Raw genomic sequence first — 14901 nt, 5'->3', positions numbered from 1 at the left:
CTTTCACTTCCCTGCACCCGTCTGTTGATGGAAGAGCCAGAAGCAGCGTCAGGGAAACCAAAGAGGTGTAGTTCTCCATACAGATGGGGAACCCAAGACACTCCAGCTACTTTTGGACCCAGTCGACATGACCAATGGTCAAACACCCTTCTGTGTGCTGTTCATGAGCCAGAAACAGCGGCCAACTCTAAACACTGCTTAAGGACTCATATATCCCACAAGATTTATCACACTGATTATTTATCACATGCTGATTATTGATATTTAACTGCATGTTTTGTTGATGGCTTCTCTGTATTTTCTGATGTCGTTCTTTGTATTTTTGGTTTTAAACATTAATATACTTTGTTTTAAAAAAGCTTACTGTGTTTTACATAAATCGCTTAGGGACCTTGCATATTAAGTGGTATAAAAATACTACTGATGTTGATTATCTGCCCCTCCAAAATCCCAGTCCTTAGGCATGGCCTGGGCGAGTGCACCAACATCCATCCTCTCAGCTGGCTAGGCTACCTCAAGTACTGCTAATATATAACATTCATATGCCACTTTTAAGTCATAAAGAGATTTACAATCTCTGTAAATTTTAGCCCGCAAAATAATAATAATAATAATAATAATAATAATAATAATATTTTATTTATACCCCGCCCTTCCTGGTTCAAAAACTGGGCTCAGGGCGGCTAACAACGAATTTAAAACACTTTAAAACACTTAATTATAAAAGCAGCATAAAATACAGTATAAAAACATGAATAACAATAAAATTCAAAAATCAATTAGAAAATCCCCAGGGCTAAATTAGTCCTACTTGGGCCAGCGAGGAGACCAGGGGAGAATTAGCTGTGGGGTCTCAGAGCGGGTGATCTTCATAAAAGGGGAGGGGGAGGGAAGAGAAGGGAAGGGAAATAAAAGATCAGGCTGAATTCAAATTAAAGGCCAGGTGGAATAGGTCTGTCTTACAGGCCCGACGGAAGGAGGTTAAAAGAAGCAGCAGTGAGGTCACCATGGTTTCAGAGACGGGGGGGGGGGCTCCTGTCATCTCTCCACCCTCTGGCTCATGCCATTGTTCCAGCACCCACGGACACCAACCCAGGCAGATGATGGATAGAAGGAGCCAGCCATGTTAGCCAGCTACAGCCTTGGCTCTTGCTGCCTCTTTGCGCTCCGCCTCCCAGCCCTGCCCTCAGCCCAGCAGGGCTTTTCTGCTCCACTCCCCAGCTGACAACAGCCCTGCCTGTTCCTCCCACTGGAAGCATCCCACATCCTGCAGCACCGGCCGCACAGCTGCTCCGGCGGAGGGCCTACCATAATGAGTCTCTGTGCCAGCCGGGTCCTGGCGAAGAAGTAGATCACCCGCAGGCGCTTGGGCAGGCGCAGGTTCCTGAAGGAGGAGGGCTGCAGGGTGATGGTGTGTGGGGTGGCAGGCCGCATGGCGGGCTGCCGCTCATACCGCTGGGAGCGGCTCGCCGGCTTGGTGGAGGAGGGCATGCAAGCTTCGGCCGGGAGGCGCCTGTTCAGATCTGCAAGCTGCCAAGAGAGGGAAAGTGATGGGGTCAGAAACAGAAAGACAACAGCAAACTTAACCATAATGATAATAATAATAAATATTATTTATACCCCACCCTCCCCGGCCAGAGCCGGGCTCAGAGCGGCTAACACCAATAAAATCACAGTAAAAACATAATAGGGGGAAAAGGGAGGAGGGACCAATTTAAAATACAGGTTTAAATGCAATTTAAAATGCAGCCTCATTTTAAAGTAGCTGATAAATCAAGACCAGAAGGGGAGGGAAACATAAGGGTCAGACCGAGTCCAAACCAAAGGCCAGGCAGAACAGCTCTGTCTTGCAGGCCCTGCAGAAAGATGTCAAGTCCCGCAGGGCCCTAGTCTCTTGTGACAGAGTGTTCTACCATGTCGGGGCCAGTGTTGAAAAGGCCCTGGCCCTAGTTGAAACCAATCTAACCTCCTTGAGGCTCGGGACCTCCAAAGTGTTGTTATTTGTGGACCTTAAGGTCCTCTGCGGGGCATACCAGGGGAGGCGGCCCTGTAGGTACGTGGCCTGAAACACAGGGTTGCCAGAGAAGCTGGCCATCGGCGTCTCACACTGTGGCACACAGAATCCCAAATCTGTGCCCCGAATCTATGTTCAGCGAATTGCCTCCAATGACAAGTGCCAGTTTAAGTCATCCACGTACAGCTGACTTGAACCTCTGTATTCAGAAGTGCCTGATCTTGTAATCCCTGCTTCTCTCAGCTCATAAGACACCCAGCCAAGCACACAAGGTTAGCCCACCCCCTTTTGATTCCATAAACTCATCCCCTGTGCCCCCTCCCCTTCCCTGTAAAAAGCATTTCAGAACATTTTGCACAAGCAAACAAGGAAGATAACAACACAACAAAATTCAAAACAGTGGCAATTATTTGCACATTTATCCAAAATCCAATTATAATTACCTAGTTCAATTCATTTGACGGTATTGATAAACCTGATTCAGTGATGGTCGGATAGTCATTTATACTTCCAGCACCCCCTGCCTCCCCTCTAGAGAATCCCACGGCCCCCTCTGGGAACCACTGCAAGTAATAAACAATTATGTTAGACGACCTTCCGTTAGACATCTGAAGGCAGCCCAGTATCAGAAGGCTTTTAATGTCTGGTGTACTGTGTGTGTGTTTTTAATATTTTGTTGGAAGCCACCCAGAGCGGCTGGGGCAACCCTGTCAGATGGGCAGGGTACAAGTGATAAATAATAATTATTATTACTGCCTTCTTTTACCTCCATGCGGCGGATGTCAATGGACAGGACGGTGGTGAAGAAGAGCATCTGGAGGAAGAAGTCGGACACCAAGCCAACCACAGCAAAAAGGCAGAATTCCTGCAAGGCACGAGAGAGGAGGGTGTTTGTTAGCTGCTGTACTAAGCTCCCAGCAGGGAGAGTCACCCCAGAGCAGGAAGCAAATACAGATCTTTGTGCAGCAAGAAACAGTGTGCAGCTGGGAGTTGGTTATGCCAGACATGCCTCAGCAGTTCTCACTCAGCAACAGGAGCAGCAGTTCCAGGATCTTCTTTATAAATATAATTTTTATTCATTTTCTCATCAAACAATAATTTCACTTTACATCACCAATCCAATCTTTCCACACTCTGCCGAGAGCAAGACTTCCTTCCCCAAACCCCCTTCAACAAGCTTTCTATTACAAATCTGTATCTTGCATTTATAACTATAAAGTCCACGTCGTAGGAATCATTTCAGTCCTGCTAGTAGTGTCTTCAAACTTTCGCAATGATTATTAACGTAATCGATAAATTTACTCCAGTCTCTCTGGAATTTTGACTCCTCCTGGTTCCTGATTCTACAAGTCAGTTTTGCCAGTTCTACATAGTCCATCATTTTCGTCTGCCACTCCGCAATCGTTGGCATTTCCTGTAATTTCCACTTTGGGGCTAATAAAGTTCTTGCCGCAACTGTGGCATACAAAAATAGTCTCTGGTCCACTTTCACAATTTCTTCCCCCATCAACCCCAGCAAAAATGCTTCCGGGTTTTTTGGGAAGGTATATTTAGGATCTGTTTCAGGATCTGTACTGCCCAGTGCAGGGAGCAGGGAGCAGGGAGGAGGTAAGGGTATGTGTGAACATGTGCGTTCCCACATCTCTCGACACAACGGGTCACCTATTTGAGGGACCAATTCTACCTCCGGAGAGCAAGAGGAGCACCAAGGCTGAGTAGGCTAAACCCAGGGGGTAATGAAGTACATGTCCTTAGCCAGAGTGCAGCACCAGACCTCAAGTGAACAGGGCGAGGGTCAAAAGTGCGTGAAGCCTGTGTCAGCTTGGCTCCCTACTGCCAGGATTCCTTGGACTCTGTGACAAGCATGCTGAGCATTATCTCTTATGTGTCCTTCACGTTCAGGGCCACAGATAAGGGGCAGACAAGCAGACCTGTTCTAGGCACCATTATTGCAAAGATGCAGAAATCAGGGCTGGAAGGTTTGGATTTCAGCCACCAGAACCTGCCGCCATTCTGCTGCTACAGCACAGGAGGCATAAAGGTTCTGCCTATCAGCTCAAAATACGCTTTCTATCCCATCAAAAGGATCTTAACCATATTTAATCTATGAACTGTGGAGAAGGGAACAGAGACAAGCAAGGCTTTCAGGCCACGGCAGGCTTCCAAGAGGAAGTCCCGCCAGGAACAGACCCAGTTCAGGGAGTGGACTATTATGAAGCTGCCTTCAACAGGTTGCGGGCCTTACAATGGTAGTGACGGAAAGCATTCTCTAAGACATATGCAAGTCTCAACACACTGAGCGGCTTTCAAGGTAAAATGTGAGTTACATTATGGGAGGGGTGTTTCAAGCTATCCCACCCCTTGACCTTGGAAGCCCTGCAAGAAGCTGCTGCAGGAGACTGTGAGCAACGTTATGGGAGGGGTGTTTCTGGGACCAAGGAGAACTCCCTTGTTACGTTTTCTTATGGGATGCTGGCTGTTGTTTATGTAATCTTGTTATATTTATAGTACGGAAACGTGGTTTTTGTTTTGTTTTGTTTATGGCATGTTACTACATTTGCTATTGTGTCACTTTGGTCTGTTGTTATGAAATTGCTTTTGCACTGTTTGGTTTTGAAACGCGTTCCCGTTTTCTTTGTTGTAAGCTGCTTTGAGCATGATTTTTTGGGAGGGAAAGTGGCATATGAATGAATGAATGAATGAATGAATGAATGAAATGCCGCACTCCCCCCCCCCCATCTGAACTGCATCTAGAACAGCCTTTCTCAACCTGTGGGTCCCCAGATGTTGTTGAACTACAACTCCCATCACCCCTAGCTAGCAAGGCCAGAGCTCAGGGATGATGGGAGTTGTAGTCCCACAACAGGTTGAGAACCACTGATCTAGAAGGTAGCAAGATGGCAACATGGATGGCTGAGGCGCCCCCAACAGCCAAGCCCCATCTAGCCTTGTAGCATCAAGGTGGTCTTCAAGGGGGACCCCCACTAGGGAAGTGTCTCAGGGCTACAGAAACACAACTGACTGTTGCCAGATGAAAACACGGTGACATATGATGAGCTGGTAGATTGAACTGACTGAAAATTTTGGCAACTGTGAACTGCAGGAAGAGGGTTGGCAGATGGCACAAGACGCTGTGGACTAACATGGGATGGCAACACAGGAGGTCTGAGAAGAAGGGCAGGACCACAAGCCCTTCTCGGTAGTGGCACCCGCCCTGTGGAACGCCCTCCCACCAGATGTCAGGCAGCCCTGTTTAGGGAAGCTTTTAATGTTTAATAGGTTATTGTATTTTAATATTCTGTTGGAAGCTGCCCAGAGTGGCTGGGGAAACCCAGCCAGATGGGCAGGGTATAAATAAAAAATATTATTATTATTATTATTTCCAAGGATGCTCTGCAGGTGGTGGGTAATTGCCAGGCTAAACCAACCCCCCACCCCAAGAAGCCAAGGGCTTCTGCCCCACAAGAACCCACCAAGTACCTGGATAGCTGGGACGAAGGTGAAGTAGCCAATCAGAATGATCCCCAGCTCTGTAGCCATGTTCTTCATAATTGACCAACTCTCATTGCTCAAACCTAGGGAAAGGGGACACATGCAGACGTAAGGTTAAGGTGGGTGATTGGCGGCTGGGGGCCTGCTTGACCTGCAGTGACTGCTCAACACAAAAACATTTTAAGAGGGCAGCGGCATTGGTTTATGACAGGGGAGCCTTGTTGGCCTGGAGGGCCAGGTCTTTATCTCCCCCCGGTCATTTGGTCCAACTTTGGTAGCTGCGTGGGACCACCCACTCGTATTGGTCCGCAGGACAGAGACTCCCCACCCCCTTCTTTAAAATGGCAAAAATTATTAACAGAACAAAAGTCAAAGACAACAAGCAAAAATCAACGGGTTGCTGAACTCCCAAAGTTCAAAGTGCTCTTCTGGAGGGACAGGTAACTTCACATTTCAGTTTCGTGCCTCTGTTGTCAGGAACCAGCCAGCATACTTGACACGTAAGGGGAAGCTGGAGAAGTGGCTGGAGAACGCAACTGGCTTTGCTACTTTTGAGACATTTGGTCTCCTGGGTCAACTACACTACTAAAATTCAGTGAGAGGAGGAACAGTTCCTTACTCGGTTTTGTGCAAATTGTTACCTTCACTGAAAGTGAAGCAGCAATTTACTACCTCCACTGATAGTGTGTAGTTGCTGGAAACTACAGGAGGGGAGTTTACTCTTGTGCAACTTGGCCTGATCCAGCGGGCTCTTTTTAGGACATACGTTATTAAAATAAGCTTAAATCAACCTCTACACACACACGCGCGCGCGACAAAGATATCAAACTGCTTGCTTTGTAATTGGGTCTTCTGTGCTCCTTAGCTATGCGTATTGAGACTGGATTGCAAAGCAGGATTGCTAGGTTCCTCCTGTATTTCCTAACGAGTGTCATGCAGTAATCTCGGTGTTTAATCTGGTGTCAATTGAGCAACAGGCTTCTGTCTGTCATGGGGCCTGTCCCCCAGGGTGCTCTGACCCATGCCAATATACTCCCCCGTGCCTTTTAAGACCCAGAGTGACTGCTGGAGCATGGATTGCCACAGAGGGAAAATCACAGCTCAGCAACAGAGGGACTACTTTGCAAGCACTGATCTCAGGTGCCAGGTGTGGGAAAGACCTTGTCAAGCCACAGATCATCAGAACAGATTGGGACCCAGTGTGGCATAGTGGTTAAGAGCGGTAGTCTCGTAATCTGGGGAACCGGGTTCGCGTCTCCGCTCCTCCACATGCAGCTGCTGGGTGACCTTGGGCTAGCACACTTCTCTGAAGTCTCTCGGCCTCACTCACCTCACACTGTGTTTGTTGCAGGGGAGGTAGGGAAAGGTGATTGTTAGCCGCTTTGAGACTCCTTTTAGGGGAGTGAAAGGTGGGATATCAAGTGTCTCCCCCCCCCCCCAAAAAAAACCAACCAGACCAGAGATGGGCCAATGGTCTGGCAGAACTTGCCGTCTTCGTTCCACGTACCTTGCGCAATCCTCAACTTCACTTCCAGGTCGACGGGCGTGGAAACGACAGATTTCGTGAGGACCAGCACATTCTCTAGGCCAATCACTACCACCAGGTAAGGGAAAATCTCCCTGGAGGAAAAACGGAGGGTAAACATATAGAAAGTGGAATTGCCTGGCCTAAGTAACCGGAGCAAGTCTCGTTCTCAGAAGAGAATGGCTGAAGCTCACTGGGAGGCCTTGGGCAAATCACTATCTCCCAGCCTAACCAACCTCACAGGGTTGTTGTGGGGATCAAATGAGAAGTGGGGGAACCACCTTGAGCTCTGGGGGTGGGGTGGGGGAGGTAGGCAGTATAGAATGAGGTCAAACAATCCTTTAAAAGATTGTGTAGTAGTAGTAGTAATAATAATAATAATAATAATAAAATTATTATTATTATTATTATTATTATTATTATTATTATTATTATTATTATTATTATTATTATATGCCACCCATCTGGCTGGGTGCATGTAGTCCATCAAACATTAAAAGCTTCCGTCAACAGGGCTGCCTTAAGATGTCTTCTAAAAGTCTGGTAGTTGTTTATTTCTTTGACATCTGATGGGAGGGTGGGTGCCACTACAGATAAGGCCCTCTGCCTGGTTCCCTGTAACTTGGCTTCTCACAGTGACATAACCACCAGAAGGTCCTCGGCGCTGGACCTCAGTGTCCAGGCAGAATGTTGGGGGGTGGAGACGCTCCTTCAGGTCTACTGGACCAAGGCCATTTAGGGCCTTAATGGTCAGCACCAACACTTTGAATTGTGTGGGGAAACGTACTGGGAGCCAATGTAGGTTTTTCAAGACCGGTGTTATGTGGTCTTGGCGGCCGCCCCCAGTCACCAGTCTAGCTGCAGCATTCTGGATTAGTTGTAGTTTCTGGGTCACCTGCAAAGGTAGCCCCACATAGAGCGCATTGCAGTAGTCCAAGCGGAAGATAACTAGAGCATGCCCCATTCTGGCGAGGCAGTCCGCAGGCAGATAGGGTCTCATCCTGCGTACCAGTTGGAGCTGGTAAACAGCTGCCCTGGACACAGAATTGACCTGCACCTCCATGGACAGCTGCGAGTCCAAAATGACTCCCAGGATGCGCACCTGGTCCTTCAGTTAGGGGGGCTATTGGAAAATAGGAGCTACTGGAAAATAAATATCTTTAGGAAGGCAGGCAATACTATTTACTATGAACACATCTGACAAAGCATACTTCAGATGCCGGCATTTACCATTCCCCCACATTCAACGAGAAGAGCAAACAAGGCAGCTGGGCTCTCAGATCAACTGGGCATGGATCCAAAGTGACCGTCCAGTTGAGGAAAGCCTGGCTCTCCTATCAGAGACAAGGGGAAGGTCACGGGGAGAGATGTGGTAATGCTCTTCTGTGATTGCGTGGGAAGGTGATGCAAGACTCTGACAAAGGGCAGGCAGGGGGAAAGGAAAGACGGAGTGCATCTCAAGGCCCCCCAAGAGAAATACTGGTCCCTAATTCTTGGGCGTGTGGGTGGGGGTCCTCCTCCTCCCGTCAACTCTTAGCTTTGTGTGATAAATAGCAAATCCACGGGGCAGAATCTGTTAAACCTGATGCAATGATTTCTGCTGCTTTCTAACGTTGTGATGCATGATTAAGCTAATCACCCCAGCCACGGGAGCTAGAAAATTGCTCTACAAAACTGCTCCATGGGGGCTAGAACATTTCAAATGCTAAAACATGGGAGACTGAAGAAGTTATTAAATGGGCTTCTTGGTACAGAATCCACATTCAACAGTTTGCAGGTGTAATTGCTGAAGGAATTATATCCTGGGTAATATATTGTATTTGATATTAAAGTTCCGTGATCTACAAGATCTGGTTGTCCTGTGTCTGCATAAAAGCTAGCTCTGGCCTGTAGGAAATTATTTATACAGGATGCAATTTTTGTCAAGCACACAAGGTTTAAAACATCTGGATTTATACCGGAGAGCTACCTTGTTACAAGAGGTTATTCTGTGGCTTCCAAAGATTACTGTTGTTTTGGCGAGAGCCAGTGGAGCTACTGGTTTCTATTGGGACATTTTCTGGCAAAAAATGTCAGGTTAGAACAGATGTTTCTATCAATTTATGACCTGTCTCTTAATCTTAATCTGGTAGGCATTGGGGTGTGTTTGTTCTAATAATGTGTCCACCTCTGAGCCAATTCACCTGCCAGAAAGACACAGGTAAAATCCCAGTTCTGATTCATGTTTGGTGTAGATGAAGGTGTTTGCAAATGAATTTGTTGTACTCATATTGTGCATTTTTAGGTATCCACCTAACGGAGCTCATCTCAGCACAAGGATAAAATACAGTTTGCTCAGGCAGGCACGAGACATTGCTTGGAAAGGAGGTCATTAATACGGCAGCTATAGGGAGGAACTAAAGGAGAGCAGCAGCTCTTTTGCAACCATCTTAACCAGCTTCTGCCAGTTAGATTAATTTAGATGCTTACCCTCCATTGAGCGTAGGTGTCAGGCCGAAGAGTGTGCACAATCCAACCGACATGAGCAGAGAACTCAGGACCGTCACAACCGCAGCCAGAGCCAAGCCCCATTTTGATTTCACCATGTCAATCTTCCCTGAGGGAGAGAAAGCAAAGCCTCCAGAACCATCGGATGAAAGTAAGACACAGGAACAAAGCCGTGGAGGCAGGACACACGCATTCGCTAACCAGACCATGGGAAAGGCAGAAAAGGTGCCACCCACAGATTGATGTGCAAATGCACAAGCGGGTCTGCATGTCTCTCTCAACGCACAACACAATCCATCGCTCCAAAATGGGGTTCGCACCAGGGCATGCAAAAGGAGCACCTTGAAGGATGGGACAAGAAGAAATGCCATCTATCCCAAAACAGTGTTTCTTTTTCTTAAGGTTCCAGAAAGCGTCTCTGTCTCTCACACACAATACCAAGTACAGTGGTACCTCTGGTTACGTACTTAATTTGTTCCGGAGGTCCGTTCTTAACCTGAAACGGTTCTTAACCTGAAGCACCACTTGAGCTAATGGAGCCTCCCGCTGCCGCCGTGCGATTCCTGTTCTCACCCTGAAGCAAAGTTCTTAACCCGAGGTACTATTTCTGGGTTAGTGAAGTCTGTAACCTGAAGCATATGTGTCAGAGCTGCCCTAGGTCCCAGCTCACAAAGGACCAACGCCAGGTCGTTGTTATATACAAAAGTCTTTATTGAAGTTCAGTTTCACTTCCACAGCCGTAGCGTGCAGCTCTACGTCTGAAACCCTAGACCGCCGAAGCTCCGTCTGAGTCTCCTCCCCCCTGACACCAGTTTAAGACTCTAGCCTTGCTCCACCTCTTCCTTTGCTCTTTCCTCCTCTGGGTCCGCCTGTCCGCTGGGGTCTCCCCCTTCCTAGACTCTTCTGACGCTGAGTCCCCTGAGTCTTCCCCCTGCTTCCGGCGGGCTTTAGGACCTGGTTCCCAATCCGGGTTTTCTGCTGTCCCGCGCGCCTGTACATTTGAACTTGGCGCGCGCGAGCCCAGCCGGTCACCTTCCTCCTGACCGTTACACTGCTCCTGTCACTGCTCTCCCCTTCGGGGAGGCTAGCTGGATCTGACCTCCCCTCCGTTCCCCCGCTCTCCGATAGAGGCGTGGTCAGCCCTGACTCATCTCCTCTCCCTGCTGGAGGAGACACTGGCCCTGACACATGGGACTCCTCCCCCCCGCTACGCCCTGGTGGGGAAGCTGGTCCTGATCTCCAGCTGCTGCTTTGGGAGTCCCCGCTGGCCCCTTGCTTCTGGTGCGTCCCCCCTGGGACCCCCCTTGCCCTGACCACCGGCGCCCCCTTCTGGGAATCTTCTGATTCGCTGGAGAGGCTCATGGAATCTCTCGGGTCACTGTCATTCTCCCCTCTGCTGCCCTCAGATTCTTCCCATTCGCTCTCCATCTCCTCTCTCCCCTGTGCCTCTGCTCCTGAGCCCATGACAGTATGTAACCTGAAGTGTATATAACCCGGGGTGCCACTGTACTGCTCTGGCTATTAAATAAAAGGTGCTGCATTTATTACCCTTTCCCCCCAGCAAAGTCAGTCTGCTCAGAGACACAACTCTAAAGGCTCTGTGCCTCTCTATTGCTGTATTAAAACCAGGGGTGGGGGGCAGCAGACATGGTCCCTTGAGCCCCCCTCCTCGCAATACCCTAACCTGCCCTTCGCACTTACGGGTAGAGAAGTAGATGTAGGCAAACAGGATGATGTAGGTGGTCACAAGGGGAATGAGTTCAGCAATGCCGATCTCTTCCTTGAAGTGGACGTGGGTGATGTGCTCTTCCCGCAGGGTGCAGTTGGGGCTGGGGTGCAGCGCCTTGAGGCGGGAGCGGAGGCTGGCAAGGAACCTGCCGTGGAAAGCACAAGGGCAACTCACAGCTCCTACAAAGCACATGCATGCAGTGCTCCTTGTCTTAAAAGAGAAAAACCAACTTTCACATAAGTTACAGGGCACATAGCAAAGCTGCCCGATTTTTGTAACCTGTGCAGCAGCCGTAAGAGGCTCGGTGTTTCACAACCACGGCTACTACAGTGGTGCCCCGCAAGACGAATGCCTCGCAAGACAGAAAACTCGCTAGACGAAAGAGTTTTCCGTTTTGGAGGTGCTTCGCAAAACGAATCTCCTATGGGCTTGCTTCGCAAGACAACAATGTCTTGCGAGTTCCTGCTGGGTTTTTTCCCTTCCCCCCCTTTTTCTAAGCCGCTAAGCCGCTTATCAGCTGATCCGATCAGCAGATAAGCCACTAAAAGCCACTAAAAGCGCTAAGCCGCTTATCAGCTGATCCAATCAGCAGATAAGCCGCTAAAAGCCTCTAAAAGCAGCTAATAGCGCTAATCCGCTAATCCTTCAATGGGCTTGCTTCGCAAGACGGATTCTTTTCGTCTTTCGAGACACCACTGTATTCTAATCCACTGGTTCTCAATTGTGCCTCAGTATTTGCATAGGCAAAGGAAGGTTTTGCATAAAGGCTTTGCCAGTGTATGGAGCGTACAAAAGAGATGTTAACATGATATTTTGACATGCGATCATTCAGGGGAGAAAACGACATGGATTTAACAATCCCCATTAGGAAAACATGCTAAAGGCAGCCTTGAGAAAACGAAATACAGTCCTGGAGTATGAAAAACACATGGAATAAGGGAGAAGCATTTTCCAAAGCTGTAGGCGACTGTTTCATCATCTTCTGGAGGAAATCTCGAAATACCTGGAATCATAGCGCTGAAGACCCAGGGTAATGGTGTAGGTCACCACTCGCTTCCGGTTATATAGGTTCACCCCGCTGTACTTCCCTGGGACGCCGAACAGCAGGTCTGAGGAAAGAAGAGGGATGCATGAGGTTTCAAAGTCGCACAACCGGGAAGCAAATGAGGCTCCCCAAGCTTAATGAAGACTATCACACACTGCTCCGGTTGCCACATCCCCAAAAAGAAACAATACAACAGAGCTGGGAAAGGCATCAAAAAGGGCAATTAAATCAAGCTAGGAACTGTAGCATGTTCCTTATGACAGACAACTTAAAAGATTTGTATCTTTTTAAGTACAAAAAGGGGCAATTAAAACAAGCTAGGAACTGTAGCATGTTCCTTACGACAGACAACTTAAAAGATTTGTATCTTTTTAAGTACAAAAAAGGGCAATTAAAACAAGCTAGGAACTGTAGCATGTTCCTTACGACAGACAACTTAAAAGATTTGTATCTTTTTAAGTACAAAAAAGGGCAATTAAAACAAGCTAGGAACTGTAGCATGTTCCTTATGACAGACAACTTAAAAGATTTGTATCTTTTTAAGTACAAAAAAGGGCAATTAAAACAAGCTGGGAACTGTAGCATGTTCCTTATGACAGACAACTTAAATGATTTGTATCTTTTTAAGTACAAAAAAGGGCAATTAAAACAAGCTAGGAACTGTAGCATGTTCCTTATGACAGACAACTTAAAAGATTGGTATCATGCTACCTCCAGGGTCAGAGGTATCATGTCTTTGAATACCAGCTGTTGGGGAATAACAGCAACAGGGGAGGGTGGCTGCCCTCACGTCCTGCTGATCAGCTTTCCATGGGCATCTGGTTGGCTACTGTGGATCAGCTTTTGGTCAGATCCAAAAATGCTCTCCTTTTAGTTGATGTCAAAACTCTCTTCCTGGCTCTGACATGGCAGAACAGCTGTTCTCCAATATTCAGGCCAGCCTCCCAACACCTGATCAAGGACAAGCTAGATACCATTATGTAAGAAAGCTGAGGGCAAACCAATTCCATTTCACTATGGCATTGTTGTTGTTTTCCACGTAGTTTTCCCCCCCATTAATTCTCCAAAGATATTTCAAAGCAGTTTTGTAAAAACATATTTTCTTCTTGACTTCCCACCCCATCTCTTCTGGGTTTTTTTTTTTTATAAAATATTTATTGAAGATTTTAAACAGTATAACACCATACACATCGACAACCCAAAAACAATAAAAAACACCATCACCAAAATAAAAACACACACAAAGAAAAAAGAAAAAGCATCGAACAGAAAGTCATAAAAAAGACATAAAATATAGTTCAGTTTCGTTAATCAGATTTCCATAACCCTCTTTTCTGACTCCCTCACATCTCCCTTTTCTGTGTTCCCATTTAGAAAAACTTGTTCAGCAATACTTCACCTTCTCTCCAAGCTTGTTTTAAATTGTACGCTTCAGCTATTATGTCTCCAATTTTACCCTTTGTTGTCAAATATTTAAGTATTTAATCTTGACATAATGTTATTCAAAATTCACCATCGTTCTTGTAGTTAGATTATTTTCATACTCCTCTCTGCTAAGTCACTAAGGCCATATTATCTTTATATCCTGCATCATTCTAGCATTCATACAATTTACAATACTTTTGCAAATAGTCCTTAAATTTTTTCCAGTCCTCTTCCACTGTCTCTTCTCCCAGGTCTCGGATTCTGCCAGTCATTTCTGCCAGTTCCATGTAGTCTATCAGTTGCATCTGCCATTCTTCCTGGGTGGGCAAATCTTCTGTCTTCCAATATTTTGCAATAAGTATTCTTGCAGCTGTTGTCGCATACATAAGGAAAGTTCTATCCTTCTTTAGCACCCTCTGGCCGACAATGCCCAAAAGGAAGGCCTCTGGTTTTTTGAGGAAGGTATATTTAAATACCTTTTTTAGTTCATTATAGATCATTTCCCAGAAGGCCTTAACCCTTGGGCATGCCCACCAAAGGTGAAAGAATGTTCCTTCAGTCTCTTTACATTTCCAACACTTATTGTCTGGCAAATGATATATCTTTGCAAGCTTGACTGGGGTCATGTACCACCTGTAAATCATTTTCATAATATTTTCTTTCAGGGCATTACATGCCGTGAATCTTCTGGGGTTTTTTTAACTCCTTTTTATTCATTGTCCTATACATTAGAACCTTGACTTACCACCACCCCTACTCGTGAACAATTTGACTCGTGGCCGCGGCCAACCTGGAAGTAAATACCGGGTTTGCTGTGATTCACGCACACACAGAAGCAGCTTCTGCCATCTGCACATGCGCAGAACGGCGCTGCCGCCAAATGCGCACGCACAGAACGGCACTTCTACCAGTGACCCGGATTGACTCATGAACGGACCTTTGGACCGGATTCCGTACGTGAGTAGAGGTTTCACTGTATTACATATGTTTTTGCTGCCTAAACACCAAATCACTGGCTCTTTCAATAATCCACTGTTTATACTTCGAATCCTGCCTGCGACTTCATGTATGGGTGATAGTTTGACTTGTAACCCATCCATGATCTCCGTTCCTCCTTAAACGTTTCATCATTATGTCCTCTTAATTTAACAATTTCGCCATTTCAGCATAGTCCATCAGTTTTA

The 14901-nt window shown here is 46.9% G+C and overlaps 1 protein-coding gene across 2 annotated transcripts in view; it reads right to left on the bottom strand.

Annotated features, from left to right (window-relative positions):
• SCAP (SREBF chaperone) overlaps positions 1–14901 on the bottom strand; it is a 66910-nt gene that overhangs the window by 29080 nt on the left and 22929 nt on the right. For both annotated transcript variants that reach the window (XM_083466620.1, XM_083466619.1), the window contains exons 6-12: positions 12251–12356; positions 11220–11392; positions 9501–9627; positions 7014–7126; positions 5495–5589; positions 2781–2879; positions 1309–1530 (exon numbers count right to left, since the gene is read on the bottom strand). In XM_083466620.1, coding sequence (XP_083322746.1) covers positions 1309–1530; positions 2781–2879; positions 5495–5589; positions 7014–7126; positions 9501–9627; positions 11220–11392; positions 12251–12356 — 935 coding nt within the window. The remainder of the gene's footprint in view (positions 1–1308; positions 1531–2780; positions 2880–5494; positions 5590–7013; positions 7127–9500; positions 9628–11219; positions 11393–12250; positions 12357–14901) is intronic.

Source organism: Podarcis liolepis (genome assembly GCF_965112155.1).
Source record: "Podarcis liolepis genome assembly, chromosome: 12".
Classification (NCBI taxonomy): Eukaryota; Metazoa; Chordata; class Lepidosauria; order Squamata; family Lacertidae; genus Podarcis; species Podarcis liolepis.
This window is presented reverse-complemented; position numbering and strand designations above follow the sequence as displayed.